Here is a 17,908-nt window from a genome sequence, read left to right on the forward strand (position 1 = left end):
CGAAAGCGCCATAATCGAACAAAAAAATCAAACATTTCATCGAATAATCGAAAAACCAAAAGCGTAAAATCGATAAAATGCAAAATGCACAATGCCAGGCCATCATCAACTGTGAACTGAGAATTGAAAAAGAGGAAGAAGCGCATAGCTGACATCGAAAGCGTGCAACTACGAAGTGATTAAAAATGAATTTATACAACGAGTTTGAAACTAAAAGAAATAAAAAGAAAAAAAAAAACAAACAAACAAAACAAAAACAATAACTGGAATAATGCATCCAGCGGTAAATAAAAGTACTTTTGTTTGCTAAGTAAAATTAAGAAGAGAATAAAACGATTTAAACTTTCATGGAGACTTTGTAGTGGCGAAAATTACATGCCGTTTCGTGGCCGAGTGGTGGTGGTGTGGAAAAGGACTGTTTCTTTTCTTTGAAGGGGGCAAGAGAGGTGCCAAAGTTGTGATGAGTGAGCTGAATATGAGCTATTGTGGCGTGGGTGGGACTGTGTGTGTGTGTGTGTGTGTATGTATGTGTACAAAAGATGAATGCTCATTCGTTGCCGTATAGCGCAATTGCAGCACTGCGGGACATCCGAGTTGAAAAGTGTGGCGCTGTGATTTTGATGGCTGTTGACGAGATGGACATCGATGGTATGTGGAATGGTTGTTTATGATTTTGACGATGCGTTGATGAAGATGAAGTGTAGATGAAGCAAAAGTATTGCTGAAGGCGCTGATGAGGGTTGTGACTTTGAGGATGCTGTTGTTGGTGGTAACAAAGCAAACCTTGTCTGTTGGTGTTGGCAATGATGAAGCGCTTCAAGATAAAGATAAATTTTCGCCAAATTTATAAATAGATAGTTTGTTTGGCAAACAAAGCAACAAATTTATATTTGTAAAAATTTAAAATTTTTGCTGGGCAAGTGTTGCAAATAAAGTTACAGTTTTTTTTTTGATACAAATTTTCATAACTTTTTTTTTTTAAGAATTTACTTATATATATTTTTCTTGCCTCTAAAATGTTGTTGTTTTGCTTAGCGTTTTTTATGACTATTATGTACAGTGCATGAGCGTTTAATTTTTGTTCTTGTTCTTTTTAAGTTTTTTTGTTTTTTTTTTTATTTTTGTTTTTCATATAGCTTACCAAAGGACTTGCAAGAATTACTCCAATCCTGCTTAGAACCGCTGGAAGACGCTGGAAAAATTTACACAAAATAATTCTAGTAATTTCATACTAAAACACACTTTAAGTTTTTTTTTGTTGTTTTAATAGAAAAAATTATACTTGAGTTTTTTTGAAATTGCAGCACCATTTCGGTTAATACCTTTGTTAACAATTTCGAAATGCATACAAATCTTTTTTTTTTGTCAGTTTGTGAGCATTTTTAATAGGAAAAGAATATTATTTTGTTCTGAATTTTTATTTTTTTGATTGGCAAGCGCACTTGGTCAAATGCAGGTTTTGCTTGGCTTTTTAATTTACTGATAGTAATCGATTGATTGCTCGATTATTATGTGGATCGGTCATGTTGCGATTAATCACGAAAATTGGGAACAATGTTAGTTCTGCTTAAAATATTTGGTGTAAAATTTCTTATATTCTTTTTTTATTAGTTGAAGTGCACTATTTTCTTGCAGGGACGTTCGTTTTGTTTCTTCTTCCATGCTTTAGGTGGAGTTGAAGCGCATCGAACCAATTTGGGAATATATTTTCAGGGGAAATATATGTACATTTTAACGAGAGTTATTTACTTAGTTTTCAGGGATACAAATTAAAAATTAACATAAAAATCTGGTATGTTTTAGAGTTTAGGAAGAAAGAGTTACACATCTTATAAGTTGATAGAGAGAGCAACTAAAAATATTCCAAAGAATTTTCAAGTGCTGTTTCGAAAAAAGTGAAGTTAAATTTGGTAAAATTTTGTTTACAGATTGAATTGAAATTTTTTAAAGTGGAGAAATTGTTGCTCTGAACTTTCAGTTTTTGCTTCTCAATCGAACTCAAAATTTTTGCAAGGTTTGCTATTTAACATTCATACCAGATTTTCATTTTTACCTAAGGGTTAAGACACGTTTTCTACTTTTAGTAAGGTTTAAGTACATTTTAGTTTTTTCCTACAAATAAGAATTTGGTTAATTTCGAATACAATAACGTCAAATGTACGAATGAAATTATATAATGAAATATCAACGAAAAAAGAACAGTGAAATTAAGTCAAAATTTTGAACAACATAGAGAAATGGAATTTGTTGATAAAATTTTTAGGTAATGCAAACATGACACATTTGGTTAATAATTGGCAAAAGACTGGCATTATCACGTAAAATACACATATCAATTAATTTAAAAAATATACAACTAAAAAAAAAGATTTTAAAAAAAAAAAAAATAAAAAATTTAATTGTAAAATATATTCTTTCGTTAGGAAGAAGTAGGTAAAAAAATGAATAGAAAAATTAGATTTTCTTTAAAAAAGCTCTCAAATTAATAGGAATATTTTCGATTAAATTTGTGAAAAAAATTTGTGCAGAAGATTTAAAAGAAATTTTGTGTAAAAAAAACAAATTTCAAAATAGACAAACTGGCATTATTAGTTGAAAATAAATAAGTTTTTTTTTATTTCCGTAGATGTTTCGTAATGCGTTTATCCCGAAATTGGGGGAAAAATTTACCGAAAAGTGGATAAAAAACAATAAAAATTATAAAAAAGAGAATAAAACTAATTTTTAAATGAAATTAGGAAAAAAATTATAAAAAGTTTAAATTTTTAATAAAATGAATTAAATAAAACAAAATAAAAACTTAGTAAAAAATAAAAACTTTGAACAAATTTTTAACAAAATTTTTTTGAAAACCCGTGAAAAAGTGGTAAAGACCATTAAAATATAGATAAAAATTTCCAGTTGTATTGGAAAAGGTTTGAAAATAATACGAATCTAAATTAAAAACAAAAAAGTTTCAAAAATATATTAATTTTACAGTTGCATTGAAAAATGTGGTAAAAATAACATAAAATATTTTTAAAAAAAATATTGAAATTTTTTTATTTTGACAATAATCTCGGGCTTGAAATTAGTCTTGATTGAAATTTTTTCTTTAGCAAGCACAATAAAAATTAAGGCAGAAATATAGAATTGCTTTAAAAAAGGTGTTGAAATCAAAAAATTTAATAGCCTTATTCATAAAAAAATAAAGTAGATTTAAATAGCTTTAAAAAATATATTTTTTCAGTTTATAAACCCTTTTTAAAGCTGCTTTATTTTTTATGAATAAGGCCATATGAATTTTGAGCTTGAGGCTAATTTTTTATTGAACGACTTTTGTAAAAAAAATTAATTACGGGTGAAAAAATATACATACTAAAAAAATACAAAATGTGTAAAAGCTTTTTGTTTAAACAAAAATTTTTAAATAGTTAGTTGTTAAAAAAATATAATAAAAAATACCAAATGTAAAAGCTTCTTTGCTTAAACAAAAATTTTGAAATAAAGGCAAATTTTTTATTGAAGGTTTTTGGAAAAATGGCTTTAATTTTAGATAGAAATAAGATAGATAGAGTGGCATTGGAAAAGGGAGTGATACAAAAAATAGTTAAATCAATTTTTTTTTTTGTTTATAGAAGAATTTTTAGTTTGGAGCCAATTTTTTATTGCAAAGGTTTTGCAAAAAAAAAAAAAATTAATTGCAGACAGAAATTTAGAGTTGTATTAAGAAATTAAAAGAGAAAAGTTTAAGAATTTTGATTGGAAAATTAATATTTTAAATATTAATTTTTTTCCTGAAGTAGAACTATGAAAAGGGTGATATTTTAAACCAAGAAAAGAAAATAAGAATAAAAAAGTGCTGAAATAAACTTTCAATCGTTCGCTTGAATATGCAAGTGACAAATGATGTTTTTAGGGTGTTGACAAAGAGAGGAATTGGCCCAAGAAGGTAGTGAAAGAAATGTGAAAATTAATGAAGAAAATTTAGCTTGAAGAGCAAGCCTAAAAATAGTTACTAAACTACTAACGAGTAAGAAAATTTTTAAAGTGTGTTAAAAACCTTTTACACGAAGAAGAAAGAGAGAAAGATCAGCACAATTTTCGAGACTTATACATAAATACATAGAGAAAAATCTGGTCAAGTACGAGATCAAATTTCAAATCACTAATTGAGCTTTGTAAGATACTCGAACAAACACAGCAAGTAAAACATAGACAGAGAAAGAGAGATTGATAGAAAAAAGTACTATAGCGTGGAGTTAGAAAGAAACAAAGCGCCAGTTGAAGGCAAAAAAAAATGTATAACATAACAGCATACAAAGTAAAAAATGGGGAAAAACACAGAGAAAAAAATATGAAAAGTTATGAAAAGTAGAAATGAACACCGTTTCGAAGGAAGAATTGCTTTTAACAAAATTTTTGGGTAACTTCTTTTTCTATAACCAAATTTTTTATATGGAAATTTTAATTTTGCTACGCGAATTTATTGTTGTAAGTATTTTGCATGCGTATGCCTTGATAAGCCAATTTATTTTTACAGGTAATTCTCTTATTTTGTTTTCGTATTGTATTACGCATTGCTTTTTGGTTGAGTTGATATGCAATTCTCAACCCGCTTTTTACTTTTTTCGCACGCTAGTGACAGAGATAGAGATACACATATGTATGTAGATGTATGAAGGTAAGTAAGTAGTGTCGCTTTTAATGTTCGATGAATAAATGAAAGGAGTAATGCGCATACGGAACGTGAATGAAAAATAGAGAAACGGAGAGAGATAAAGAGAGAGAAAAGGACTGACAGACAAAATGAATGTGTCTTCGTATGTATATATTTGTTTGGACGAATTTGTGTGTGAGCATGCTATATACATTATGTACTATGCACTTTTTTATTACCTGTGTGACAGGATTCTCGCCTGGCCGATAGACAGCATTATGTTGCGGCCTTTTACGACCCATATAATTAACGCATACAAACTCCAATAGCGAGGCATAGATGAAGCACATGCAGACGCCATCCCACACATTCATAGCGGTGAGATTGGAGACGACGGGCAGTGTGCTGCGGAAACCGTTGGATGTTGTGAAGAAATTCAACATTGTTGTTACACCTGTAAGGGCGCGTGGGACGGTTGTGTTGTTGGTTCAAAACAGAAAAGAAGCAGAAGAATTAATAAGAATATTAAACATAGAAATACAAATATGGAAATGACGTTTTTTTGTTGTGTGGGCGTGGTAGTGGACAATTTGGTAATGTGTTAGTATGGCGCTGGAGTGTGAATTACATTTGCTTTTGTTAGTATGTATAATGTGGCGACATATTTGTATGCGTGTGCACAGTTTTTGCGGGATTTTTATTGCATTTCAGGATTTTAAATCACTTTTATATCTGGTTTAACTAGGCAGGTATTTTTTTTACATATATACATACATTGTTTAAGGACTTATTTGAACGCTGATGTTAGTAAAAATTGCATAAATTTTGTATAAAGAGTGTAAGAAATCAAGTGAAATCGTGTATAAATTGTGAAAATATAAATGTAAAGCGAGTGAAATTTTTTGAAAAGTCGATTGATTTTTTTTTGTAATGAAAAATTAGTTTTAATGCAAAAAAGTTTTTTTTGCAAGAAAACTTTTCGCAAAAAGTTATGCTTAAGAAATGATTAGTTTATTGTTTTATTTATTCATAAATAATGAAATTTGGATATTTTTTGTGCAAAAAGTGTGAACCTTTTTCCCAAATACTGGGTCAACCTCGGAAGTCTGACAATTTGAAGTACCATGATTGTACTACAAAACAACAACACTGTTGTAAATTCTCTTCGAAACATTTATAATAAATATTTTAAATTTTCTAAATGTTGCAAATTTATTGAATAATAGAAGCTCCCAAAACACGTTACTGATATTAACAACTGCTGTTCATGCACGCAAACAAATTTGGTATTGCGCTGCGCATTTTCTCTTTGTATGCTTTAGATGGCATCTTTTATGCGACGTTGCAGGTAGCGGGCTCCGGAAGACCAGGAATTGGCTAAGCAGCGTAGTCGTGGATTAAATCAGGCTGAATGGAAAATGGCGCTGGTTGTTTTCCTGAACTACAGACCCATTAGCCTAAGGCCGTTTCTTCAAAAGACCATGTAGAACTGGAGATAGGAGTACATATCAAACAAAACGTAGAGCGCGAGCTTTCTAAACCACAATATGCTCACATAAAGGGAAAATAGAACTGCATAAGCAACAGTCGCGTGGAAAGGGTCGGGCGGGGTTGTTAGGAATTGATATCCCGCAAGTCAGATATAACACTCATGCATCTCCAATTTGTACTTCGGTATTTTCGGTTTCGAAATGTCAGGCTCGCCCGTTCAGAAAAACACTTGACGAAAACCCCTGGGGGGTTGTGCACTGCTGTAACCACAGCAACAATATTACATATGTTCGATATATGAAAGTTAATTGTAAAAATTCTGTTTAATAATTTGCGAAAAACCAAGAAACCCATTTGTGGCCGGAACTTGCATGTAATGCGGTTGGAAATATCCGTTGTCAATAAAAGTGGACGAAGAAATTTGGCTACACAATATATGTACATAGGTACATACCAGGGTTGTTGCGAATATTCGCATTCGCAATAATCAATGTGGAGCTTTTGCGACTGCTAACATTGTGCAAGTGCCTCAAAAAAATATATCAAAAGACATTGAACGCATGGAATGGAACAGCAAAACGGATTTGATAGCTTATGGTACCGACAGCGTTGAGTAATTAATTGTGACTGCCTGCAACTAGGAAAAGCCAAGCTCAGCTAACTTATAAAAAAAAATTAATTACAAGCTATTCATTACAGGTGCACCTTTCCAGGAGGTCACCCGGGTGATTGCAATAATTGAAATTATTATAAAAAACGGGGTACCTTTTTAACAAAATAATAAGATAAAAACTAATTCTGCTGGCAGCCGCGGCTTTCAAAACAGAATTTTCTTCGAAATTTTTATTCCTACAAAATAACTATTTATTAGCCATATCCACATATTCACAACGTCGCGACCCTGTAAGTACACGTTTTTCAAACCAGTCATAGAAGACAGGATTAAAAATGAATTATAAAAACTAACATCGAAAAACGCCGATGACGTAACAGATTCTCCAAATTCTGAAACAACCAAACGAATTGGTTCTCCAAATTGGAACACAACAGTGTCATTTTCGCCTTAATGAACCTCAAAAAATAAAATAAAAATAACTGAAGTCCTCTCAAGTGGTGCAGCGTCAATCGGAAGGAATTAACAATTTTGTAAAGTTTCAAGTTTTTCAAGTTTGTCGCCTCGAGCGAGTTGTTATTTAATAGCGCAGGTTTGATTTACGACCCGTTAGGAGACAGGCTGTAACCCGAAAAAGCAGCAAAGTTACTCTTTCTTAAATACAATGTTCCAATTTTTTAATTTAAATACTAATTAAAAAAATATTCGCATCCGCGGATGTCTAAAATTCCACATTCGCAATATCCCTAGTACATACATATGAGGCATTCTCGGTCAACTGAAGCCGCTCTACAAAATTGGTTTAGATAAAAAAAAATCGATTATAGTTAGACTTGAAAATTCGGTACAAATTTTAAATTTTAAATAATGTTTTCTAAAAAATTATAGGATTTACTTGAAATTTGTTGCCCGGTGGTTCTTTGGGTCGTTGATTACGAATATGATAAAAAATTCTTAAAATTCAAACTGGCGGAACAAACATGGCAGATACATTTTTGAAAATTCATTCATCATTTCTCAAAAATTGGTTCAGGCGAACATAAATTTGCAAAATGAGAAGATTCACATGAAATTTATTATTCGGGCATTTTGGGGTCGCTGAGTACGAATATGATGATGCATTTTTAAAATTCCGCCATCCAATATATGGAATTCAATAAATTCTCTAAAATTTTGCCAGATTCATAGTAATTTTTAAAAACTTTTCCGTTACATATATTCGATCCGCCATATTGCATTTAAAAAAATGCTACTCATAATTTAAAAGTAAATTTTTTTACTGAATTTTCAAGAGATTAACCGATGTTTGTTTAATTGAACTAATTTTGGAGTGAAAGTGGCGTCCCTTGACGAAGAATGCCCCATAAAATATATGTAAGAATGTGTGCATGTGTGTGTTCATAGTGTAAATGCACTACAGGGGTTTATCAAATACTGCTATGAATAACTGAGGAAATAAGCCAACTTAGCTTTGGGCCTACACTACAAAAAGGCAATTAACCGGAAGGATGCTTTGTGTGAGCAAAATAAATGCGGCGAATTATGCTGNGTTGACGAAGAATGGCCCTTAAAAATATATGTAAGAATGTGTGCATGTGTGTGTTCATAGTGTAAATGCACTACAGGGGTTTACCAAATACTGCTATGAATAACTGAGGAAATAAGCCAACTTAGCTTTGGGTCTACACTACAAAAAGGCAATGAACCGGAAGGATGCTTTGTGTGAGCAAAATAAATGCGGCGAATTATGCTGCTGATGTATGTATGTGTATGTGAGTATATACACATGTATATTTGCACATACATATCGCTTAGCTGATTACTCATATCTGAGTAAATATTTAAAAACTTTACATGTAGAAGGAATACAAATAAGTATTTTGTTACTGAGTGAATTTAGTGATTTCTACAAGAGATAAGTTAATGATTTTTTCCATATATACATATGTACGAATCCATTTGTTAAATAAAATGTGATGCATACAAATAACTTTCCCTGTTACTGCAATGCGTATGTTGCATAATAATGCCGGATATATGCTGCTGAGATGCATAGTAAGTAAAGAAAATAAATAGTTGAATACATGCATACATATTTACATAAGTATGTATATTCTTCAAAGGAATTGCACACAAATTACCAAGTACGGCACGTACTATCATCGAAAAGCAACATTTTTCTCTTAGCTTAGCTAAATAAAATTTAGAGCTGCTCATCCTTTTCAACTACACGGATTTATTTACGCTATTTTTCTTCAATGAAGTAAGAACATACTACATACATACATAAATATTACACTAATATCAGGGCCACTATATCCTGGTTTCATGTTACCCTGAACTGTGTATTGCAAGTTTTCAACAAATGTAAAATCCCATCCAAAATAAGCGTAAGTAGTGTAAGTGCAACAGCGCACGAAACGAAATGCAACATGAGCTCTCAGCTTGAGAACAATGGAAATGGAAATGCATAAGAAGCAGCTTTAAAGCTGCACGTAAGACAAAAGATATCTGCATCTAACCCACCGGAGAGGTGGATGGGGTGGCTAGCGATGCGATTTCTCTGTCGCAATAAGTCACTTGTACTCGTATGGCAACCACTATGGCAGGTACCTACTTTAGATTGAGCTGCAGTATTAAGATGCAGATGATTGTTAGCATGCTTGCTCGCTCGCTCCGTGAATCAATAGCTCGGTGTAAAAGCGCATAAAGCCGTAAATTTAAGATAATTTGTCATGTCTGATGAGGAGCGTAAAAAAGTTAACGACAACTTGGATTACAAAAGAAGAACAATTTGAATTTATGTTGCGAAATTTTCGGGCAAGCATTAGACGTTAAACGCTTTGGTGTTTATTCGAGGAGTGCAGTGGAAATACGCGCGGTAGAAGTGAAACTTTGTATTTACCTTAAGAGTAGTCTCAACCCTAATCTAAAGCTTAGTCATTATCTTAGTACTAATCTGCATCTTAATCCTTCTCTTCACCTGGATCTTTGCCTTTATCTTTATCTTTATTTTATTTTTTTTTTATTTTGTCTTTATTTTTATCTTTGTCATCATCTTCACTTTCATCTTCTTCTACNCCATCCTTTTCAAGTACACGGATTTATTTACGCTATTTTTCTTCAATGAAGTAAAGAACATACTACATACATACATAAATATTACACTAATATCAGGGCCACTATATCCTGGTTCATGTTACCCTGAACTGTGTATTGCAAGTTTTCAACAAATGTAAATCCCATCCAAAATAAGCGTAAGTAGTGTAAGTGCAACAGCGCACGAAACGAAATGCAACATGAGCTCTCAGCTTGAGAACAATGGAAATGGAAATGCATAAGAAGCAGCTTTAAAGCTGCACGTAAGACAAAAGATATCTGCATCTAACCCACCGGAGAGGTGGATGGGGTGGCTAGCGATGCGATTTCTCTGTCGCAATAAGTCACTTGTACTCGTATGGCAACCACTATGGCAGGTACCTACTTTAGATTGAGCTGCAGTATTAAGATGCAGATGATTGTTAGCATGCTTGCTCGCTCGCTCCGTGAATCAATAGCTCGGTGTAAAAGCGCATAAAGCCGTAAATTTAAGATAATTTGTCATGTCTGATGAGGAGCGTAAAAAAGTTAACGACCACTTGGATTACAAAAGAAGAACAATTTGAATTTATGTTGCGAAATTTTCGGGCAAGCATTAGACGTTAAACGCTTTGGTGTTTATTCGAGGAGTGCAGTGGAAATACGCGCGGTAGAAGTGAAACTTTGTATTTACCTTAAGAGTAGTCTCAACCCTAATCTAAAGCTTAGTCATTATCTTAGTACTAATCTGCATCTTAATCCTTCTCTTCACCTGGATCTTTGCCTTTATCTTTATCTTTATTTTATTTTTTTTTTATTTTGTCTTTATTTTTATCTTTGTCATCATCTTCACTTTCATCTTCTTCTACTTCGGTATGCTTCTCGTGTGCTGAATCTACACTAACATTATTAAGGGAAACCTCAATACATTTCATTCTATAAATTAAGCCAGAGTGTAGTGTTTGTAGTAGAGTTAGCATTTAATCGTGTGAACCTTTACGCGTAGCGCGGCCTCNTAACATTATTAAGGGAAACCTCAATACATTTCATTCTATAAATTAAGCCAGAGTGTAGTGTTTATAGTAGAGTTAGCATTTAATCGTGTGAACCTTTACGCGTAGCGCGGCCTCCGCTTACTTCCCTTCGTATTAGTCATCATTTCCAACGCAGCTTATTGAAATTTGAAAATGGTCAATTTAAGCTAAAAATTAAAAAAAAATTGTCTGGTAAAGGCAGAGCTTCCTAAAGTGGTAACCGTGGAACCCAATGGTTCCGTAGAAAATTCACCAGGGTTCCGTGAAATTAAATGTACTCGAAGTTGGTATGATTGCCGTACTGTGTGCTATTGATTGTTGCGCTTGAAGCTTTTTGTTTCTAACTTTTATGTGTTATTGGCCCCTGTAGCCAAAGGGTAAGATGGTAAGTTCTACCACTCCGAATGGCCTGGATTCGAGCCGTGGTCATAGCAATGTCACAAAAAACAGAAAAAATATTTTTTCTTCATACCGGTCGCCCCTCGGCAGTCAACCAAGTGTATTTCTGCCATGAAAAAACTTCTCATAAAATCCATTGGCCGTTTGAAGGCGGCGTAAAGCTGCAATGAAATGTGAAATGTCATAACATGATAGTCGATAAATCTCCTAAGATATTTGTCAGATTATATTTAGAATAGTAGTAGTAGTATCGATTGGGTACAAAATCCATTTATGAAGTATTCATATATCTTCNGAATTTGAAAATGGCCAATTTAAGCTAAAAATTGAAAAAAAATTGTCTGGTAAAGGCAGAGCTTCCTAAAGTGGTATCCGTGGAACCCAAGGGTTCCGTAGGAAATTCACCGGGTTCCGTGAAATTAAATGTACTCGAAGTTGGTATGATTGCCGTACTGAGTGCTATTGATTGTTGCGCTTGAAGCTTTTTGTTTCTAACTTTTATGTGTTATTGGCCCCTGTAGCCGAAGGGTAAGCGGTGCGTTCTACCACTCCGAATGGCCTGGATTCGAGCCGTGATCATATCAATGCCACAAAAAACAGAAAAAATATTTTTTCTTCACACCGGTCGCCCCTCGGCAGTCAATGGCAAACTTCCAAGTGTATTTCTGCCATGAAAAAACTTCTCATAAAATCCATTGGGCGTTTGAAGGCGGCGTAAAGCTGTAATGAAATGTGAAATGTCATAACATGATTGTCGATAAATCTCCTAAGATCTTTGTCAGATTATTTTTAGAATAGTAGTAGTAGTATCGATTGGGTACAAAATCCATTTATGAAGTATTCATATATCTTCAGAGTACTTTGACATTGAAACACAAATTAGAGTCTGTGTCTCAGAAAGAGTTTTCGGTTAGTGTGACGGAGTGAATACCATGAAGAGTAGCTAAAAAGGCTGTCTTAACTTTGCATCCTTCTGTCACAACCTATCGTTATGAAACAGGGGTTTCAGCTTATATCTATACAAAAAACAAATTCAGATCGAAATTTAATGCTACCCCACAAATGCGTATACAGCTTTCAGACATAATATCGAACTATAAAGCAATATCTAATAACAGTGAAATAATTGCATTCTTCACATTAAAATTGAAAGTATGTATACTATTTCTAGTGAAAGTTATTGGTCATACTTAAATTGTGGTGTCTTTGATTTTTAGGGTTCCATTATTTTAAAAGTTTGGGAACACCTGGGTTAAGTTTCTACTGCGCAAGCATTCTAGAGGTTTACTTTTAAATAGTTTGATATTAACATAGTATTGATTCAATATGCAAATATACCTGCAAATATACAAATGCTCTAAAAAAGGCAAAATCCTGCTCCTGCGGCTGCAGCATCGGCCAGTATTTGGAATAATATTTTTTGTTATTATTTCCGTTTCAATGGTTGTGAAGCGGAAATTTCTAATAACAACGGTTCTGAATACGTACAGCTTCACGAGTTCACCGCAGTATGTGTGAACAACTTATACAAAATAAATATTTTCGTTCGTGCCGGGCAGCGTAAAAGTAGGCCAGTCAATATAGCACTTAGGTGGGAAAAATTCTGCACAGTATACCAAAAGTACCAAGCCGTTCGGCAAAATATTTTAAACAAAATAAAAAAATGCTCTATCTCTCAATTTGACTGAAAATATTTTCAATTCATTAATTAAAAACTATTGACAATTATTGCATCGCTGCCACCAGCACTGATGCATAAATAGGAAAATGTAGAAAAATATAAGAAGTTATCATAATTTGTTGAAAATTACAAGGTTTACTTTATGGTGATTTCAAATATGAAACCGGGTTTTTCGTACCGGTTACCAGTTTTGAAAAAAACCCATGTTTAAATTACAGGTAATTACGCTTATTTAAAAAATGCCATCGGTTTTTTGTACCGATTACCAATTTTGAAAACTTTAAATTTTCAGTACCGGCTACCAATTTCGAAAAGGCAATTTCTCATCAACCAACAAAAATAATTTACTAATTTATTACACAATTTCGCTCTTGTATTGTGTCGAATCATTGAAAACCGGTTATTCGGAACGGAAAATTCTATTCCTTTGACTGTCAGGGTCATATGAAGCGTCAATATTCCTATTCAATAATTTTTTTACCAAATTTACCCAACTAAGATTAGAATTTTCCGTTCTTTCCGAATTCGAGATAAAAAAGGAGGTTTATCGGTTAAAAAAAAATTGTTAACCTCGAGATTCAAGGTCATCTCACATCTTTCACATATAAAAAAAAAAGTTTAAGCAAAAAGACAAAGAAGGAGGAGGGTAAAGTTCAGAAAGAAAACCCCTTATATCTATTTATTTTTAAAACAATAAAAACTTAAGAGAAAATTATATTAAAAAAAGAAAAAAATTAAAGAAAGATAAAATAGGTCAAATGAGTTAAAATCTAAAAATTAAAAAAAAATATTTATTAAAAATTAAAATAACAAGTTCTTAAAAATAAATTAAAAAAAATATTTCCGCAACAATGAAATCTAAATGTTAAATATTCAGAAAACACTACGATAAGTTTCTAAAATTAAAGTTGAATTAAAACAATGATTTCCTTTTTAAAACAATAAAACGTAAAAATATACTAAAAAATATACGTAAAATAGGTTGCTAAAAATTTAATGAAATTAAAACTATATATGTATTTTTCTTTTTCAAACAATAAAATCCAAAAGATAAATTAAACAAAAAAACATTTATAAAATAAGTTACTTAAAGTTTAATTAAATAAAAAAATATATATTTTACTTTTTACAACCAAAAAAAAAACTGAAAATTAAAAGATTAAAAATAAAGAGAAAATAAATTTAATTAAAGAGGAAGAAAAACGCATTAAAACAAGTTTCTAAACATGAAATCAAATAAGAAAAAAATATTTTTCTTTTTAAACAAATCAAAAAATTAAAAGACAGTCGAGAAAAAACACTTATGTAGAAAAGAAAAATAAAGTAAGATCTTAAAAATTAAATAAGCTAGAAAAATATTTTTTTAAACAAAAAAATTTTAATTTAAGAGAAATCTAAATAAAAAAAATAATTAAAAAAGAAAATATTAAAATAAGTCTAAGAATTTAATGAAATTTAAAAAATTCTTTTCTTTTTTTGTTTTAAATAAGGAAATCTAAGAATGAAGCTGAAAATACAAAAAAAAAATATTTCTAGAAATCGAAGGAAATAAAAAAAATTAAAATTAAGGAATTAAAAAAAGGAAAAAATCCGCCGAGGTTCGAATCCTCGGATCTCTCGAATCGCACGCCAGTACTTTGCTTACTGGGCCATTGCGAATCTTGGAGCAGTGATATAACACTCCCGAGTGTGAATAGGCCCTTCTGACAAAGGGCTTTTCTCTAAGAAATTTGGCAAAGGATTTATATTTTAAAAGCCTTTTTTCCCAGAGTAAATATTATTTTTCAAAATGTCTTGCCGACCCTCTTTCAATTGTCTTACAAAAGACTTCCAGTAAATAACTTGGGCAGATTTTTCCTGCAAATGGCACACTTTTAAATAATTTCTGGGCAATAACTCATAAGAGCTACCAAAAATTAAATTAAAGTCATAAATCCCTAAAATTCACAAATAAATTTCCCATTCGTAGGAGTGCGCGTTACCACTTCACAGTCTGGTGCAACAATCACCAACGTAATGTAGTTCCTTACTTCGTTTTTTTTTCACTTTTCCCTGCTGCTAAATAATTAACTCTGGCGCTATACACGAGTATACTTCTCGGAATAGATGCGAAAATGTGAAGCACCAAGCGGATTATAAGGAGGGGTAATTTTACTCAATTTTCATTGTGCTTGGTAATGTGAACAACGTTTTTCAAGTAATTATCCTGCGCTAGCAACTATTGTATTTTAGCGCTAACTGCAGACGCAACGCATTCACAATGCAGATGAGGCTGCCAACCAACTTTCAGCTCATTTGTGAGAGCTTAATTGTTCGAAAGTGTGCTTGAGAAAATTCGTACGTGTGAAATGCAGTCAGGAAGTTGTCAAATGCAGCTAGAATTAGAGGAGGTCGCTTCATGTATATATGTAAGTATGTATGTACATAGTTATATATACGTTTATATATGAACATGAAATACAGGTGAAATAACTGAGCCCGTCAGTATAAGCACAATGAAATAAAAGCCTCTTTAAGCTTGAACGGTGCGATGTGAATGACTTCACACACGCGAACACTACTATCTCTGATAATAAATAAATAACTACATAACACATAAAGTTCTTCAACGAATTTTTTCTTTTATATTAAATACTGCGGTGCTGACCATATACATAATTTGTCTTGTTGTCTATTTTTCTTAACTAACTAATATTTCATCGTTATTCGTGACAATAAAACCCTTTCAGATTCTGCATTTCTTGAATTTGCAGAGAAAGCATCGCATGTTTAACCCTTAGACCGCCGGTAGAAAAATTTTCTACCCTCAGGAATTTAATCAGCAGAGTGGTTTTGTCTAGAAATTTTTATTTGGAATGAGTTCAGCCAAATAAACATATTTCCAATAAACCCCACTCCGTGAACTGCCAAAATATAAAACTTAATTCGAAGACAAAGCGGTTTCGGCGTTGTGCTATCTTCAGTGCTATGTTTCGTCGGAAACACCAACAACCAAAAAGAATCTAACAGCGAACGTCATCTCTGATTTAGAAGTTGTGCAGGTAATGTCGACAACAGTTAAGACCAGGTAAGAGTCGGATGATATGGAAGTCAATATTTCCGTGATCCCAATCGACTCAGTTTTTAATACTGGAGAGAGCCTACAATTCGCTAATGCGATTCGGTTAGTGTACGCCTTCTGTCAAGAATATGGACGTTTAATGCAATGGTCGTTGTTACCAGCAACGGTGCATGGCGGCTATTCTCAACATTGATGAATGTCGGGGCCCTTCTGGTGACTGCCAGAAAGAGTAGAGCGCCTTCGGAGATTGCTGAGATGCACTTCGCGTATTCCAATTTGGCCCCCATATTTCTACGCCCTGTCGTGGGTGCTGAAATGGTTGGCGGCATTGGTAGGTACGACCGTCCGCTATGGCCGTGGCAACCCTCCGGCCACCGGGTTAAGAGTGGTCTGCAAAAGCTGCAATACCTCTCCTGTAGCCTCTGTGGCTATCGACGTAAAGACGTGGCGTGTTGCCCTAATCTCTCTAGAAACACTCATAGAGTTTAATCTGATCATATACTTAGCTTTCCAAAGCTCTTAGTATTTATAAAGTATTGCAGTCGGTCTATTTGAAACGGTCTTTGGGTGTAGTGGAATTTTTATCGAAGCTCAAACTTATCTTGATTTATCTCTAAACCAAATTTGACAAAAGAGACATGGATATTCCTTTCAATATATGTATGTATGTACAGTATGTAATTTTCGCAACCTGTTGGAATTATTGTTGCTGTTACAAATTCGTCTGTATGATCTGTTTGATCTGATTCGAACTGGAATTCGGTGATTTGTTCGACGACATCTGATTTCATCGTTAGGTTGCTGCCGAGTCTATGCACGTATGTTGTGCTTACCTTGAAGATGATGCGAGTTTGCAGCTCCAACAAACTTTCTTTAAAATCGCTTTTCTCTCTACATATGCTCTTCGTAAATATGATATGAGATTATTATTCGATTTTTTCCCGAGTTGTGAAAAGAGAGCGCGTTAAAGACTTTACGTGATGAGGAGATATGGTTTTAAAATAGCAATAACAAATGATGCCATTTGAGAAAATATTTCGTAATGGGATTCGATTTCATGCATGACTTGTAGAGGTGATGTAATTTGAGAAAATACTTCCCGGTGTTATTTAAAATTTCAGTATTTGGGAAAGAGTTGACCTCACAGATGAGATGGTTCAAACTTATGATGTTATTTGTTACAAAGTTTTGTTGTGGCAATTTTTTCCCAGTTGTAAAAGGAAGTGACCTCTTTGGATATGATGTGATGACGCGATCAGGAGACATGATTTAAAATAGTCATGGTTGACATTATGTGATGCAAATTTTTGCGAATGGTATCATGTTTTATACAAGTTGCGAACATCACAGGAAAGGATGTGATGAGGCGATATGATTTTACAGCAGCAGAAAACACCGGTCGACAGTCAAATTTACACACACACAAAAAATCACAATATTCGTGAAACTAGGGGCCAAATATAGTAAAACTGCGTTTTTAGTTTTCCTCTGACGTCAATTTTTTTTTATAGGACTTTGAGATTTCAAAAATATGATTGATTGAATAAATTATTTAAAAAATCCAGTGCACCGTAAAATAACAATATGGATATGAAAGAAAAGAAAAAATTCTGTAGAATTTGAGAAAAATTTAATTTTTTTTGTACACAAGGACGAATAGAATTTGAAAATGCCCTTTTAATAGTTTTTCTTTGAGAATAATCACTCATGGTGTAGATTTGACAAAATATTTTGCGTAGTGCTTTAATTTCCTGGCAGTTGTAAAAGGAAGTGACAACACGTGATGTGAGGACGTAAAGACGTGATAAAAATTGTTTAAAATTACGCAGAAGAACGATTCATCAACAATTAATCAAACAGATCTCATTGCACAGAGAAGATTAAAAGCTCAAATAGTTTAGAGAAATCATAG

The 17,908-nt window shown here is 32.8% G+C and overlaps 1 protein-coding gene across 2 annotated transcripts in view; it reads right to left on the reverse strand.

The window, feature by feature from the left end:
* Nucleotides 1-286: 286 nt before the first annotated feature.
* The window catches only part of LOC108368024 (uncharacterized), a 42,476-nt gene continuing 24,854 nt past the window's right edge, over nucleotides 287-17,908 (reverse strand). Inside the window, exons 8-10 of one of the 2 annotated variants that reach the window (XM_017622763.1) lie at nucleotides 4,879-5,093; nucleotides 1,142-1,192; nucleotides 287-814 (exon numbers count right to left, since the gene is read on the reverse strand). In XM_017622763.1, the coding sequence (XP_017478252.1) occupies nucleotides 548-814; nucleotides 1,142-1,192; nucleotides 4,879-5,093 (533 nt within the window). In that variant the 3' untranslated portion in view covers nucleotides 287-547. Of the gene's footprint in view, nucleotides 815-978; nucleotides 1,193-4,878; nucleotides 5,094-17,908 lie in introns of those variants that run through there. The other variant, XM_017622762.1, reaches the window with a different exon arrangement.

The sequence above is a fragment of the Rhagoletis zephyria genome, unplaced genomic scaffold, assembly GCF_001687245.7.
Source record: "Rhagoletis zephyria isolate East Lansing unplaced genomic scaffold, Rhagoletis_zephyria_1.1 Rzeph_scaffold_02921, whole genome shotgun sequence".
Lineage (NCBI taxonomy): Eukaryota > Metazoa > Arthropoda > Insecta > Diptera > Tephritidae > Rhagoletis > Rhagoletis zephyria.